Consider the following 17,603-nt stretch of genomic DNA (forward strand, 5'->3'; position numbering starts at 1 on the left):
ATCGAGCCCCGCATCAGGCTCCCTGCTCCACGGGGAGCCTGCTTCTCCCTCTCCCACTCCTCCTGCTTGTGTTCCCTCTCTCGCTGTCTCTCTCTCTGTCAAATAAATAAATTAAATCTTTAAAAAAAAAAAAAGAAGTGTAGGAATTCTAGCCATTGGAACTTGCACCTGTGCATCCAGCAGGGGCTTCATAGCCCTGCGTAGCTGCTGGATTTCTCAATAGAAAGGTGAATCAGAACCGTTAATGAATTCTACTATTACTAAATGTCGGTAATTTTTAGTAACTCATTTTATAGCTTCATCATAAGTAGCTCCTATTCCTTGATCTCAAGACAAATGTGAACCTCTGGAATTGTCTACCTTTTGCTTATAAGAGCTGTAGAAAGGAAACTGAAGTGAGTATGAATTCTGTGTCCACAATATTAGAGATATTCCACTCTCTCATTTCTGTACATCATATTTAATTGGCTGCAAGCCGTGCATAACCTGGCTCTTAGTCATTATAAGGGCTCCCTTTCCTTTACCTTGCTCAGCCTGCCTGATGAGGTCAAACCAGATTCTGATGGAGGTGATGCTGGGATCCAGGGAACCCAGTGCTTACTCTATGCTTACACTATGTTGAATGGCCTCATAGCCATTATGGGACCAGGGAAAAACTGGTGACATGCCCTGCTTACAGCACCCTTACAGCACTCCATTCCCAGGACCACCGACCTGCCAAGGGGACGCTCAGCCATGATGCCCAGGGTCCAGCCCCTGCAAACATCCAATAACCACCATCTGCCATCTAGGGACCATGTAATGGAAACCCAAATCAAAAATCCTCTCCCATGCCTTCCTCAGCTTGCTCTTTGTTTTAGGGAGTTTTAGCATGTCTTTCTTTTGAGCTGTTTTCATTTCTCTTGTCAAAGCAGTAATGGCTCCCTCCCAGCCATTGATGTGAAACTCAAAACTTTTTTTATTTCGGGGCACCTGGGTGGCTCAGTCAGTTAAGCATCCAGCTCTTGATCTCAGCTCACGTCTTGATCTCAGGGTTGGGAGTTCAAGCCCCACATTGGGCTCCACCTGAGCCTACTAAAAACAAAACAAACAAACTAAAAAACAACCCACCTTTTTATTTCACTTCACAATGTATTAGTACACTGGTGCAAATGGAGTGCATGATTTTAATACCATTTGGAGACCACTGCTGAGGATGGTTGGGAATCATTAAAAAGCTTCTAAGAAGAAGCATGACATAATCTTTTTTTAAAAAAAGAAACACCTTAAGACGGACTCGATATAGGGTGATCTTAAGAAATTATATAATGGAATTGCAGTAGCACAGAAAAATGTCCTTATGTTTTAGAGATTCATATTGAAATACTTATGGGTGAAATGTCATGATGTTTGTTATTTCCTTTAAAATGCTTTGGTGAAGAATTTGTGGGAAATACGGCAACTGTTTATCATTGTAAAGCTAGATGAGTTACATGGGCATTCATTTTACTGTTTCCTGTTTTTCTGTATGTTTTCAAAAGCTGTTTATAGTAGGAAATGCAGAAATAAACCCCTTTGGTGGCTCTCTAGGGGTTAGGCCTGAGGGAAGTCGGGAGCCAAGTTAGTGAGGAGGCGAAGGCAGCAATTCAGGTGACCACTGATGAGGGGCGGAGCTAAAACCGAGGCACCGCGACACAGAGAAGGCTGTGGACTGAAAGGTGTCATCTAGTCTGTTCTCTTCCCTCATTCCCACAGTCCAAAGTGCTTCGGGAAAAATGGCTGCTGCAGGGTATCCCCGCTGGAACTGCCGAAGAGGAGGAAGCCAGGAGGCGGCAGTCTGAGGAAGATGAGTTCAGAGTCAAACAACTGGAAGATAACATCCAGAGGTAGGTGGTTCCCAGCGCCGGCACGCCCCCGCACCCCCCCTCCCCGCGCAGGGGTCTTACAGTGCAGTACTCGCTACTGTCCTCTAGGGGGCCCTCCTCAGTGCCGGACCCTTTGCCCAGAGCTTGCGAATTCTCTTCCTAAAAACAGAGCACATTGATATCGTTTTAACGTTTCCAGATAACCCCGAGTTATTACTCTGAGTACTAATTACTGTATGGGGCTGTCATTCGGTACGGTGATGTTTTCCTGGAGCAGTGAGGTGTTGGAAGCAGCTTGTCCCTTCACTAAACGCCCACCTTTTGAGTTCTTCCACCAGCTTTTGTCTTTTTCCTCCTGTGAATCAGGCTGTTAGCTGTTATTGCTGCTGTAGTGGGTCTGTTTCCTACATTTGATCAATGTGAAGTGGGGAAACGGTAGCCAGGGGTCTGAGAACGATAGACGTGCTGAATGAGGGCACCACTGTGAGTTATGTGCCTGCTCTAAGAATTAACTTTGTACTGTCTGCTTGCGCTGCTCAGAGGGTGAGTTGGTTCCTTTATGGTTCTCAACCAGGTTCTGAACATTTCCGTCTGGGAGATAAGTGACCTTCCTGTGGCCAGTGGTTGGCCAGGCTCACACAGGAGCAAAAACATAGGTTTGCACTTAAACACTGTGGTCGTACTAGGTCCCAGGACACGTAGCCAGAGATGTGAGATGGGGGTGGAAGGTGGTGATCAGAGATGCCTTAGAACCAAATCTCCCTCTCCACCCCATCCCACCAAACCCCACCTCAAATCTCAGCCTCAAGAGCTTCATCTCTTTCTCCTGAGGGTGCAAGCTCGTTTAGAATACAAAGGGCAAGAGCTACCTCACTACCAGCCTTTATACCCAAGCGTGAACGAGGACTGTGAAGAGGTCTTAGAGACTCCAGTAGGGTCACCAGAGGGAAAAGCAGACTGGCCGTAAGCCCTCAAGGCCTGGGTCCCTGTTTGCTTGGGCCCTAATGTCCCTTGAAGAGTTCTCAAGAGCAGCTTAGCTAAATTTTGCTTGTGGGGGAAATTCACTAAGAAGAAGTTTGTATGTGATGTGCATATACACACATACATGTATGTGAATATATACACATGTGTGCATATGCACACGTATGTGAATGTGTATGTACATGTGCGCGCGCACAGCTATGTGAATATGTGTACACACATGCACAGACATTTATATATGTGGATGTGTGCGTGTGTGCATATACACCTGTAAGCATGCGATTATGCACACGTGTATGTGATTAAGTACACACCTGCACGTGTACGTGTATGTGATTATGCACATGTGTGCATGTGCACATGCGTGTGTGAATGTGTGTACACGTGTGTGCATATACACACACGTTTTTAGCATACAAAGGGTAAAGGCTTAACTATTACCATTTTAGATAGATAGCTAGTTAGATCTATATATATATCATTAGAAGAAGAAATCTTAGTCCTAGAAATACGACATCACCCTGGTGAGGACAAGTACCTCTAGGAAGTAGGAAAGGTCTCCTGTTAGAAGCCCAGAAGGTAGAGGGGGAAGGGGCAGGAGCCTGTCACTCAGAGTCCTGAGCCTCGGGAGTTGCTCTCCTCCCAAGTGGCTCAGCTGGCTGTCTCTTAGACAAGACGAGGGAGCCAAGGATTGTTGGAAATACTGACAACAAGCTGGGGAGGAAAGGCCGCTCGGAGAAGTGGTTTTACAGGAAGTCTCAGAAGTGGCAAGTCCATGGTGCTTTCAGTTGTAGGTGACAGTTCATATAATACAGCGGCATCGCTTTGTCTTTACTCTTGTTAAAGGTTCCATCGTTTTCCCGTCTCTTTCTCACTGGCTGTACGTACTCACCTCAGACAGGTCTGGCGCAGAGCAGAAGCTCCACAACTATGTGTTGAATGAAGAATGGGGACCGGGTATGCCACATCTCAGGGAAGCCCTGCCCGGCAGAGGAGGCCTGGAAGAGTATTCCCCAGGCTAACTTCATCCTAGCAGCCAAGTGGCCTGAGCACAGTCTCTTCACTACCTCGGTTGTGAAGGGAGGCAGTGCACACGCTGAGGGGCAGAAAATTTTGTTTAAAATCATTTTTCAGACACTGGGTATCTTTTCTCACTGAACCTGACCTGTTCATTCATTTCATCCATTAAGTGTCATAGATGGAATGCAGAAAGGATTTGGAAAATAGGATAAAATTAGTTCTATGACCTTTTCTGTTTTTTTTTTTTTTTTTTTTTTTTTTTTTAATGGCATTAGAAAACATGGTCTTCCTACCAAATTGGCAGTTTGGCTTTGGCTTGCGTACTCATATACCATTATTTCGGCCTCACAGGTGGTAACCTTTACCTGTGGGATGAGCCATCACATGGAGGGAGAATCTTAAATTGAGACTCAGTTTTGGCTAAATTGACTCCCGGAGTGAGGAATAAGAGTTAGGGGCTGGTTTATTGCTTATGTGAGCATCACCATATTCAGAAAAATAAGGAGAATCTCTTTTTATTTTTGAGTCAACAGAATAAAGAGCTCAGTCATGTATGCAGGCAATCTCTTGGAGCCCACTGAAGAGACAGATAGCCAAGCCAGAAGGAAAGAAATCACAGCAGCCTAAAAGGGTGGGGACGCAGGTGCTTAGGCCTGGATTCGGGGGGCATTTCCTTCTGCCACAGTCATGGCTCTGCTGGGCTGTGGCCATTTGCTGGGGTTGAGTTATGTTGCCTGGAGCAGGGCTGCCGGTGGGCATCAGTTCTTCCTCAGAGCCTCTGGAGGGAGGAGCTTCTTCCTACCCTGGAAGTCAGTGTCTGCTTCTCCTCGTCTTACTCACAACGTGTCTACTGGAGAACTGTTAGCGTCTTTAAGTTCCAGTGCCCAGGGAAGAAAAGAGCTGTCCTGCCTCTTCCCTTAAAGGACACTGAGCCACCTAAGCTGCTTTCCTTAGTCAGGCATGGTTTAGTTCGCTCTCTCAGTCCTATAGCCACTTGAACAGCCCTAAAGGCTCATTGGAAGCACAGGTGTCCTGCAGTCTTACAGTCCGTGTGGATGGGCCGTTCTGGCTCTGCTCGTTTTGGCTGAGCTCAGCTAGGTGACCCCAAGACATAGGTTGGATGAGTCTGTGCTTTCTTCCCCCAGCACTAATGAGCTAACCATAACTGTTTCCTTTTATGGCGATGGCAGAGGAGCCAGGGGACTGAGAGGAAACAGAACTGCCCATAAGCCATTAGCCACAGCAAGTCATGGCCACCCCCAAAACCAAGGCGGGGAGACAGACAGTCCACATTTGGTGGAAGGAACTTCACAGTTGTGTGGCAGAGGGCACAGATGCAGGGAAGGGTGAGAATGGGAGCTAATAATTCACTCTTCCAGAAGCGTGATTGTTCAAGAGAAAACTGCAAGCATTAGGGAAAGTATAGAAAAGCGAATTCATGAGGAGGAAGATGACCTAAAACAACTTGAGAATTCAGAGGGACAGGGAGAAGAGAATGAGAAAAAACAGGAATGGCGTTGAGATCAAATTCAGATTCTGATCTTTATATAATAGGAATCCCAGAAATTGGCTACAGATCAAATGCAGAAGAACCACTAAATAAAAGAATTCTAAAAGGAGCTTTCTTTGTTTGAATCAGAATATCAATCTTTAGATCTTTAGATTTGAGTCCACTAATCTAAGTCACTCCTGAGTAGTAAAATAAATTCTCCTAAAGAGACATGCATGGGGAGCCCGGGTGGCTCAGTCAGTTAAGCGTCCGACTCTTTTTTTCAGCTCAGGTCATGGTGTCATGTGAGATCGAGCCACATGTCGGGCTCCATGCTGTGTGTGGAGTCTGCTTAAGATTCCCTCTCCAACTCCCTCTGTCCTGCCTCAGCCCACTCACTTTCTCTCTGTCAAAAAAAATCTTAAAAAAAAAAAAAAGGGCAAACTGTTTTCAAACCATAAAGTAGATTGGTACCGTTGTGCCCTGAAGGTATTTTAGTCCCTGCTGGTGAATCAAGAGTAGCTTGAAGAACCTGAAGGAACAATAGAGAATAGTAATCAAAGAGCGGGGAGAATGCGTACAAGGAAAGATTAAGGGACATCTGTGTTGTTTAAGTTTGGAGAAAGAAAAGGTAATAGCACCCTAACTCAGAACCTCAGTGTAGGTCGGATTTAGGCCATGTCTTAATTCTTTATGTCTGAATATTTAATTAATATTAACTAAGTTAATAATATTAATTAATTAATTAATTAATTAATTCTTGAAGTCTGAATATAATAAAGACTTCAAATAAAGCACGAGAATTTGCACTTAAACATGTCTCTTTCCTTAGATATCTTCAGGAAGAAAGAACATGACCATATTTCCATTTCTGAGTCTACAATTCTTTATAGTGCCAGTAGTCATACAACAAGTTCCAGGTTTCCGGGCATGTCTTTTACCGAAGTGTTATTTGTAAATTGGTGGTTGTTTGGAATGAAGAATATTGTCTCTCTTCCAAGAATGTTATATGTGGTGCTTAGATTTTGAAGGCAGCACATAAGGAGAGACGGAGGGAAGGAGGAAGGAACTAGACTATTAAATCCTGGGCATTAGAATCACCTGGGAAGCTTTTTTGAAAAAATATAGATTCCCAGGACTTTTTCCAGAAAATTTGGATTCAGTGACCCATGTGAGGAGCCCTGGAATTTATGCTTTTTTAAAGAGTACTCCTGATCATCTGTGTAAATCACAGTCAGGTTCAAGAAAGATTGCTGTAAATGGAAAAAGAATAGACCACAAATAAAATGTAATTAACTAAGAGCACAATAGAACTGCAGTGATTACATCACAGCAGTGGGAAAGGAAGGAGAGAACTGGTCTCTACAGTGGATAAACAGATGGTCATTTTTTTTGCCCAACTTTTCCCTGGGCAATGTCAGGATAGCCCAGTCTATTAGTTATATTTTTGGCTCTCTAGATAGCAAAAGTAAAATCGGTTAAATATGGTCAGCATTGTTGAAAGCAAAATTTGCACAAAGATCTCTCTCTTTTTTTTTTTTTATTTCAAATGTCACATCTTCTGTATGCTTTATTTCCTATTGGAGTGTCATATTGAGAAAGCCCAAAGGATTGTTTCTGGCTTGGTCCCATGGTCAACCGCTGTCCATATTGTCACTGGGTGTGATGGGTCCCTGGGACCTCACATTTATACTCTTGGAGACTTCTGGCAATTAGATCCACGCTAGCCTTGTCAACTTCACATCTGCTCCAGTCATCAAGTCTTGCTGCTTGCCCTATGATTTTCCCACTTAAGATTCTCTTTCTAATTTCATCAGGTTTTATTCAGATGTTTGAAATACAGTGTTCTAGTGCTCGCTTCAGCAGTGCATACACTAAAAGTGGAATGATCCAGAGAAGATTAGCATGGTCCCTGCATGAGGATGACAGGCAAATTCATGAAGCTTTGAAATATAATGTTCTTAACTTTCTCTGACTAGTGAGAAATATGGGAGAAATTTGTTCCCCCCACCTTGGAATTACCCCAGTGAAGAGGAGAAACTTCAGGGAGTAGTAAATGAAAATGGGACAAGCTGTTCTAAAGCCAGGGTATTAATTCTAGCGCTGTTGTTAACTTGCTGTGTGACTGTGGGCAAGGCTCTCACTCTCTCTTGTCTCGGTTTCCTCATCTTTTCAGTGAAGAGTCTCTCAGGATCTTCCAGCTCTGGTATTCTAAGAGTCTCAAATTTGGGAAGTTGAATAGAGATCCCTTTTCTGAGCAGATATACCTGGGTGGAGAAATGCTACTGTTGTAGAAGGAGGTGCTTGTGGAGACAGGCCAGAATTGGGGAAAGAGGTGAAGTCCTCAGGAGACAAAAGCCCCATGTGTGAATCACTGACTCATCAACGCAATGACTAATTCATCTGATCAGCTGTCAGTTCTAAAATATGTCCCATCAAATATTGATTGAATAAAATATTGAAGTCCCAGCTCCTAACCTAGAGAGAGGCATTGCAACATTTTAAAAAAAAAAGTTCAAGATGCAAGTGGACTGGCTCATTTCTGCTTCTGGATTAAGATTCCTGGAGTGCTTCCATTGGTCTCTGACGGATACCAGAATTCACTTAGTTTTCCACATTCTTAAGAGGCTCAAAGCCGAAGACTGGAGACATTAGGCAGAAGCATGTGTGTGTTACATGATGGGATTTTGGCAACCAACAGGATGACAGCCATCCACAAATAACTGTTCTAGAAAAGGCAACCACAGAAATGTTCCTTGAAATCACAAAGGACACTTGCTTAGGATTCATTCTGTCCTTCATACTTGCTATTTTTGACTCCATGATGCACTGTTCTTCCACAGCAGGGTACAGAGTACGGAGCACTCACATGGGCGGTCCACATCTGTGCACTTCGGCCTGCAGCCCCACCCCGCACAGCCACATCTGGCAATCCAGCCCTGTTCTCCCCAGTCTCTTTGTTTCACCATAATAGAACTCTCTATACTATAAACCATATAGTGATATAGTGGCATCACCATATCATCTAATATTCATTGGTCTCTTAGCTGCTTCTGGGTCCCTAGCTTTTTGGCCTCCACTTCACTCATTCATTTTCTTGTTTTTTATCCTCATAATACTCCCATGAAGCAGTGGTGATGACGTGAATGCCCATAATACAGTTGGGAGAACTGAGGCTTAGAAGATAAAGTAACTTGTTGCCCCAAACGACCCCATTAATAAGTGGAAAAGTGAAGGGTTGGCTCATTTGGTAGGTAGAGCATGTGACTCTTGATCTCAGGGTCGTGAGTTCAAGGGCCACACTGGGCGTAGACCTTACTTTAAAACAACAACAACAACAACAAAAGAGTGAAAAAGCAATATTTCAGCTGGGCTTCGTCTAACTCCAAAGCACATTCTCAAAAATCTGAACAAAAGTTATTTTAAGGTCAAAATTTTTGAGACATGGGATACGTTTGTCACCCAGAAGTCACACTGAAGTTCACCTCATGATGCAGGTGGGTGCTTCTCCCTCCTCAGTCCCCAGCGTCTCCTCAGGAAGCGGTGTAGCAAACTTGCCCAGACTCCGGAGGGTTTGGGCTTGGCGGCCATTGAGAGTGGTCACGTGGTTTGGGAGGCTGCCCCTTCAGGTTCTGTCTGGAAGTACAGGCTCCGTTTTAGGCTTGGTTCCTTTGTCTCTTTCTGAAGCCCTCTACTCCTGAGTGCACTTTCTTGGCTGTATATAGCCTAAGTCTCTGCTAAAAACAGTGTGTAATGATGTCAGAGGCTCCTGGCATACTGATGAGGAACCTGGCCCTTCGAGTCTGACTGACTGGGTTCGAGCCCTAGTTCTGCATTTGCAAGCTGTTTGATCTTAGACACAATGTAACTCTCTGGACTTGAGCCCTGTACCCTGGCAATAGCAATGCCCATCTTGAAGAGTTGTACAGATCAAAAACTTTTGTGAGGGGCCAAGTACAGTAGGTTGTCAGTAAGTAAGAGTAGTGCTTTTGTTATTGTCTTCTCCTCCATACTTCTGGGACAGGGTTTCTCAATAGCAGCACTAGTGATGTTTGGTCTGGAGAATTATTTGTTGTGGGGGCTGTCCTGCGTATTGCAGGATCGTTAGCAGAATCCCTGGCCTCTACCCAGGAGATGCCAATAGCTCCCTCCCACCCCCTATCTGACGATCAGAAATGTCTCCAAGCATTACTAAATGTCCCCTGGGGCCAAAATAGCCCCCAGCTAAGAAGCACTACGCTAAAGCCTGGAATTACAGGTGTTGATACTAAGATAAAATCACCCCATCAAGGAGCTTGAGAACCCGGAATCCTAAAAAGATGTATGTGGCAAAAAGACAAGAGAGAACAGATGTTGGCATGGATATGGAGAAAAGGGGACCCTTGTGCGCCATTGGTGGGGTTGTAAATTGGTAGAAAACAGTATGGAGTTCACTCAGAAAATTAAAAATAGAGCTACCAAATGATCCAGTGATTTCATTTCTGAAAATACGTCCAAAGGATATGAGAACACTAACTCAGAAAGATATCTGCACTGGGACACCTGGGTGGCTCAGTCGGTTAAGCGTCCGACTCTTGATGTTGGCTCAGGTCATGATCTCAGGGCTGTGAGATCAAGCCCCATGTTGGGCTCCATGCTGGGCATGGAGCTTGCTTAAGATTCTCTCTCTTCCTCTCCCTCTGCCCTTCCCTACCCCCCCACCTGCTCTTGTGCACACGCACTCTCTCTCTCTCAAAAAAAAAGCTATCTGCACCCCCATGTTCATAGCAGCACTTTTATAATAGCCAAGACATGGAAACAACCTAAGAGTCTATTGATGGATGAGTGGATAAAGAAAATGTGATAAAACATATATGGAATATTATTCTACAATGGAATATTATTCAGCCATAAAAAATGAAGAAATCCTACCATTTGTGACAACATAGATAGACCTTGAAGACGTTATGCTAAGTGAAATACGTCAGAGAAAGACAAATACTGTATGATCTCACTTATATGTGGAATCTTCAAACAAACAAACAAAAAAACCCCAGACAAAACAAAAAACCCCCAAAACTTATCGGAAAAGAGATTAGGCTTGTGGTTACCAGAGGCGGAGGGCGGGGAGGAAGGGGAAATTGGAGGAGGGTGGTCCAAAGGTACAAACTTGTAGCTGAATAAGTACTGGGATATAGTGTAGACATGTAGTGTAGACAGCTGACACTGCTGTAGGATGTATGGGGAAGTTATTAAGAGAGTAGATCCCAAGAGTTCTCATTACAAGGAGAAATATTTTTCCTTTTTTCTTCTTTCTTTTCTTTTTCTTGTATGAGAAGATGGATGTTAGCTGAACCCATTAGGGTGATCATTTCACAATATATGTAAATCAAGCCATTATGTGGTACACCTGAAGCTCATACAGTGACATATGTCAATTATTTCTCAATAAAACCGGGGGGAAAGATTTATGAAGATAACATTCGTGATTTTCAGTGCAGAATGACATAAGTGTTTCAGGTGCTTGTAGCATAAGGCTTCTCTCAAGCACTGAACCATGAAAGTCAGTTCTGAGTTAAAAAGAAATGATGGCCTTTTTCTTTCTTTTTTCTTTTTTTTGCATCCAACGCTGCACTGATTTTGCAAAGGCAGTGATTTTATGACAGCTCATAAAACCGTAGAATCTTAGAGCATACATAACGGAGGTGTAATCTGGATCAACTCCTGTCTGACACTTGAATTTGCAATGAACCCAGGGAGTGGGAGTCCATACGTAGTCTCTCCCCGAGGCTGAAAGTGACAGGGATCTCACTTCCTCACAAAGTAACACCCAAGTCCACATTGGAACAACTCTCATTATTACAAAGGATCCTCCTTTGGGATGTTCCCTGCAATTTCCACCAGTTCTCTGGTCCCTGCTTTCTGGGACCACATAGAAAAGTCCCTCTTCACAGACTCTGAAATGTGAATGCTTATGGTTTGTGGTCAGTTCTGGAAGCTGGGACAGGTCAGGAAGGAAACACGCTCCTCTTGCATTCAGCACAGCAATATCGCCTATGTGTATCTTAGTAGCAGCAGTTGGAAATGCCTACTTCCAAGAGCCTACCGTGAGATCCCAAACATCTTACCTTGTTTGGGTTTTGTGGGCTCCATTATAATTGCCTCATTATTGATCAGGTAAATTGGGTTTAAAGTATGCATAATTATGAAAATAATGGGAGAATTTTGTCCATACACTGAGACTACATAAGAGCCACATTTGGGGAATGCTTGCATTTTCCAGCCCTTAGAAGACATTGTGCAAAGTCAACTTTCTTGGTAGCTGGCCCCAGGCTTTTTGGCCTACGAATGCCATACCTCAGGTCTCCCCTCTACAGAAAGTTTCCCCTCTGAAAAATTGTACTTTTCCACCCCCGTAGCTGGTAATATGCTCACTTGTAACCTCTCTATATTCTTGATGAAACAAAGACATCAAGTGTCCTGTTGATATTTTCCTCCACCAGTTGTGCATTGTGAAGGCAGGGGATGGTCTCTCAGATCCTTATCAGCGAGGACCGTCTGTGATCTTACAACATGGCTTCGTGACCATGGAGTCTGGGGGCTGTAGCCTGGCAGCCATGGGGAGGCATGCAGGCTCTGACCCGGGTGGGAAGCAGACGTGTATAGGCAGGCTTGTTTGACACTCCATGGCCAGGGCCTGGAGCCAAGTCAATCTCCTAGGCACACCCCTGCTTTGTAGCCCCCTCTTTTCATGGCTGAGGCCCCAGAGAAGAGTTCAGCAGGACCAGAGGCTGCTTGAGACTTGTCACAGCAAGTCCGGCAAGTCCTGAGTCCACTAGCCCTGCCAGTTTCTCCTTCCCTCACCTCCACGCTCAGGCTCACCCCTGCAGCAAATGGGAGTCCATCAGTGTACGGACCCAATCCCGTTCTAGGGTTCCAGTCCCCTAGCAAACTCACATTCCCCTTCTTCCTCCCACCCTGAAAGCAACTTCTGCCATCAGGGACTCTTTGGCTCTCTTCCCCACGGTGTACACAGCAGCAATGGGGACTGCAGGCCGAGGGAGAGGGAAGGGTGCACAGTCCCAGGGGAGTTATGTTGGGGCACATCTATGAGGAGGGATTTGCCTACATCCTCCTTCCTGTCCCCTTTTTGAGAACCTATTCTTAGCCCATTTGGAACACATGTGCAGTTATATTTGCAGAATGAATAATTCAGGTTTATTGTGCTCATGGATTCTTTTTTTACTTAAGTATCATTGACACACATGTTACATTAGTTTCAGAACTACAACATGGTGATTCAACTTCTCGATGCCTTATGCTCTGCTCACCTCAAGTGTAGCGGCCATCTGTCACCATAGAGCATGATGACAGATCCGTTGACTCTATTCCCTGTGCTGTGCCTTTGATTTTCATGACATAGTCTTTCCATAACTGGAAGCCTGTGTCTCCTACACCCCTTTGCCCATTTTTCCCATTGCCCCAACCCCCCTCTGGCAACCATCAGTTTGTTCTCTGTATTGATGGGTCTGCTTCTGCTCTTTGTTTGTTTGTATTGTGCTCTTGGATTCTAAGTCAGGAATTTGAGCAGTGGGGATGACTTGCCTCGGCTCCGCAACATGTGGGGCCTCAGCTGGGAAAACGCCAAAGGCTAGGGGTGATTCAATTTGAGCTGCATGCTGAACTCACTTGGAGACTTCTTCACTTGCGTGTCTGGAGCCTGAGCTAGAGTGACTCAGAGGCTGGGACTAATGTCCAAGGCCCCTCCACAGGCTTGGCCTTCTCAGCACATGGCAGCTGGGTTCTGCAGGGAGCACCCCAAGGGGGAGTGTCTGGAGAGCAAGCATTGCAAGGGACCCAGCTGGAAGCTACAAGACGTCTTCTGTCTTGGCCCCTTGGGAGTCCCATAGCATCGCCTCTATTGTGTCTTACTGGTTTCAGCTGAGCCACTAAAGCCAGCTCAGACTCAAGGAGAGGAAAATTAGACTTTACTTTTTTTTTTTTAAGAGAACATCATTCAACTAACATCTTTCATGAAAAAAGAAGTGTTTTCTTTTTTTAATATTCTTTATTTAAATTCTATTTAGTTAAAATATACTGTATTACTAGTTTCAGGGGTAGAACTTAGTGATTCATCATTTGCATATAACACCCAGTGCTCATTACATCGAGTGCCCATCACCCAATTATCCCTTACCCCCACCCACCTCCCCTCCAGCAACCCTCAGTTTGTTTCCTAGAGTTTAGTGTCTCTTATGGTTTGTCTCCCTCTCTGTTTTCATCTTACTTTATTTTTCCTTTCCTTCCCCTATGTTCATATTTTGTTTCTTAACTTCCACATGAGTGAAGTCATGTGGTATTTGTCCTCTGACTGACTTATTTTGCTTAGCATAATACCCTCTAGTTCCATCCACGTTGTTGCAAATGGCAAGATTTCATTAGATTCTACTTCTTGATGGCAGTGGGCTACCACTTGGAAAGACACTGGGTGGATTCCAGCCTGCTTTGCTCCCTCAGCTGGTGTCCTTGGGCAGAAACAAGCTGGATGAACATGAACAGTGGCCCTGCCCTCTTCTTGGTCTCCACACAATTCCTTCTTGTTGGTCATCAGGGTATTTCCAGTCTCTCCCATTCTCACATGATCTTGGGTGAGTCCAGATGAGATGGACATGAAGCTTTTTATAGGCAGCTGGGGAACACAGAATTATACATGGGAACCATCAATTGCACAATGGTGGGAAAGGTCTGATCATGGAAGTTCTAAAAGGGTATAGAGGAGCATATAAGGAGAGGGGTACTTCACACTTGAGTTAGGGAGTGCGGACAAGACTTCCTGGAGAAGGAGATGTTTGAGGAGAAATGCTTTTCAGCTGTTAGACCAGTGGTTTTCTTTTTTCATTCCATTCCATTCTGTTGGTTCTTAGCTAGGATGCAAATTCTATGAAAACAAGGACTTTATTGGTTACCCCCCTCCCCGTATTAGTTTTCTGAGGCTGCTGTAACAAATTACCACAAACTTGGTGGCTTAAGACAACAGAAACTTATTTGCTCGCAGTTCTAAGGCCACAAGTCCAAAATCAAGGTGTCTGCAGGGCTGTGCTCCCTCCAAAAGCTCTAGGGGAGGATCCTTCCTTGCCTCTCACCTGGAGGCTCTAGGTGAGTCTTGGCTTGTGGCTGCGTCCCTCCCGTCCCTGCCTCTGTCTTCTTATGGCCTTGTCTTCTCCCTATGTTTTCTCCTCTTCTGTCTCTTATAAGGACATTTGTCATTATAGGGTCCATCCAGATAATATCAGATGAGCTCATCTCAAAATCCTTAAATTAATGCATCTGCAGTGACCCATTTTTTTTCAGATAAGGTCACATTCTCAGGTTCCAGGGGTTAGGGTGTGGACATATCCTTCTGGGGGCCACCATTCAACACACTACACCCGCTATGTGTATCTCAAGTGCCCAGAATACTGCACGAAGCCTAGTAGGTTGCTCAGTAAATATTTTTCTATTTAATTGATCTGCATCAGCCTTAGATCATCCATAGGATTGTTATGAGATTCAAAACCAACATTTCCATGTCCAGACGGTACAGAGCCATGGTTTTGGGCACGAGCATCAGGATTATACTTGCTGGGTTCAAGTCCAGGGACTGCCCTTGCTGCCTGTGAAATCTTAGGCAAGTTCCTCTAGCTTCTCTCTACTTCAGTTTCCTCTTCTACAAAAATGAGAAAACAATAATGAGATGAACTTTCCTGGGTAGTGGTGGTGGTTAAATTAATATATGCAGAGTGCTTAGAAGGATCTAGGACTTGGTACACAATAGACCCTAGCTTTTATTATAAAAATGAAAGAATGATGTGACAATGTACCATATGTAAATAATCCCAATTGTTTCATTTTACCAGACCCCCTCTCCACTTTCAGAAACAGCTGAGAGGGATGCCACCCCCCCCCCAAGCCTAGCACACTGTTTCAGAGGTCAGCTGCCACCGGACATGCGAGTCCAGTGGTGACTTGGAAGCACCAGCCCTCACCACTGACAGGTCCAGGGCAGTGGAGGGAAGGGGGGCTGGGAGCACAGCCCTGAAAGTAGAGTGGCTCTGCCTTACAAGCGTGAGAAGCAGCTTCTGTCCCCAGGGCAGCTGCCTGCCTCTCGCCTCTCGGGTTCCCTCCTGCCTTGTGATCAGCTCTTGTCTATTACCCTGAGGCCCTCAGCAGGAATGCCGGGGCTGCTCAGCTTGCCCAGGAGCTGTCAGCTACACTGGAGGAAGATAAAGAACAACTCCAAGGGCAGAAGAAGTAGGACAATGTGATAGATGGATTTGGGAATCCAGATCAGTTGTGGGGCAGACTTGGTTGAATAGGATGAGAGGCAGGAGTTATCTCAGCAGGTTATTAAAAAAAAAATAAAAGGTACTTTGTGCTTTCCAGTTGCTTATTTAAAAAAAAAAAAATCGGGGCACCAGGGTGCTACAGTCCGTTAAGTGTCCGACTCTTGGTTTCGGCTCAGGTCAGGATCCTCATGGTTGTGAGATCGAGCCCCGCATCGGGCTCCATGCTCAGCAGAGAGTCTGCTTGAGATTCTCTCCCTCTCCCTCTGCCTCTCCTGCTCATGCGTACCCGTGCTGTCTCTCTCTCTAAAATAAATGAATACATCTTTAAAAAGAAAAAAAAATTATCTAGGTTGTCTGAGTGATGCCCTCCTCAGGTCCTAGGAGACTTGCTTTGTTCCAGAAAAATGGCTAAACCCAGTGTTGTTCAAAGTATGCTCCATGGGCTGCTTCTGGTCAGACAACTGTTCATTATCGGTCTATGACAAGATAAGGACAGAAATTGCCAGTTGGAAACTTTAATAGCAATTTGACATTGCCATGGCAACCAGGGGGGTGGATCAGTGGACCTGTCTCACCAAACAGACTGGTTTGGGTGTTGTCTCAATCCCGTGGTGAGTGACATGCATCATGAGCCAGGTGTGAGTGCTGGTGTGTGAGGAGTTGGGGGGGGAAACCCCAGTCCCTGACCACAGAGAAGTTCTGCCCCAACCCAGATGGCAGAGAGATGATGTGCCTCCAAACCACATGTTTTGCCTAAATGTTTGAATATTGCCATTGCCATCTTTGTGCATCATTTATCTTTAGATTTAGAAAAGAACTTGGAAGTCCTGAGAACGGCCCCTCCCCACACTTCTCACCTTAAAGGTGAAGAACCTGAGGCCAGGGCAGACCAAAGGACTCTCAGAATGACCCAGCCAGCTAGTAAACTGGAACTAAACCTGGGTCCCCGGTGCTCTTTCAAAGCTGCCACTCTTCTCCTGTAGCCAATGCAAAAGCAAATTTCAGCCCCTAACAAGGAGTCACAAATTCCAAATTAATACCCCAGAATGATACGGTTTTCTCGGGTGCAGCCGGTTTACAAACACAACTCAGGCCTTCCGTACAGGGTCATCTGCTGGTGCTGTGGTCTGCTCTGTTAAAGCAAAGGATGGGAATCTGAGACACTGACATTTTGGTGTTAGCCGCCCAGATGTCTTGGTTTGTGATCTTGAGAAAATCAGTTAATGTCCCAGCTGAATCTGTAAATAGGAACAACAATAAAATTTGCTCTCCTTGGGGACATCTAAAATTTTTGTCAGGCTAAAAATGGGTCTGGGAAGGCAGAAGTAAAACTTGGCTCTTCATTCTGGAAGACTCTCCGTGGTTTAAATAAATCATGTGGAGCCAGGCGGGGAGACGGTTGTCATTTGGCTTGTTCAGCCCTCTGCCTTCAAGTAGGACTACACTTACACCATTTCTAAGTGATGCACATTTCTCCTATTTTTCAAGAAGGGAAAGGAGGTTCTACAGTTAAGTGGCATTTCCTTTGGCAAGTGCTGCCATGGTCACGATAATACTAATGGAGTCAGGCAGGGAGGAAGTATGGCTTCCTCAAGGCACAGTCCGACAGGTGGACAGTCAGAAGGGACATCCTCATATCTCAAGGATGGTGGCACTTCGGTTCTAAGTGTGTCCTATGTCGAGTGGAGCCAGATGCAGTTCTGATAAAGAACGTTATTAAGATGTCTTTTCTTCAGATGGTATAATTTTACTGGCTTTCAAATGCCCTAACTGGAATTTTCCCCAGCCAACTTATGCTTCACTTAGTAATTAGCTCCGAGTTCTTTTTGCCACTCCTTAGATGCGAATCCCATGCTAATAACAGGTGATGTGGATTTTCCACAAGGTTTAAATGTTCACCACTCAACCTTTTAGCACAGAGCCCTGAGGCCAGCCTAGCATCCTTCACAGGAGAGGCGGAGTGGT

General features: G+C 45.0%; 1 protein-coding gene and 1 non-coding gene across 5 annotated transcripts in view; both read left to right on the forward strand.

Moving 5' to 3' along the window:
- The window catches only part of PALM2AKAP2 (PALM2 and AKAP2 fusion), a 265,450-nt gene that overhangs the window by 200,043 nt on the left and 47,804 nt on the right, over positions 1-17,603 (forward strand). For all 4 annotated transcript variants that reach the window (XM_078061581.1, XM_078061583.1, XM_078061582.1 and 1 more), the window contains one exon: positions 1,735-1,865. In XM_078061581.1, the coding sequence (XP_077917707.1) occupies positions 1,735-1,865 (131 nt within the window). The remainder of the gene's footprint in view (positions 1-1,734; positions 1,866-17,603) is intronic.
- Positions 7,185-7,291, forward strand: LOC118549914 (U6 spliceosomal RNA). The gene has a single exon (XR_004924299.1). It is a non-coding gene; the product is annotated as a U6 spliceosomal RNA (small nuclear RNA).

This window comes from Halichoerus grypus, chromosome 14 (genome assembly GCF_964656455.1).
Source record: "Halichoerus grypus chromosome 14, mHalGry1.hap1.1, whole genome shotgun sequence".
NCBI lineage: Eukaryota > Metazoa > Chordata > Mammalia > Carnivora > Phocidae > Halichoerus > Halichoerus grypus.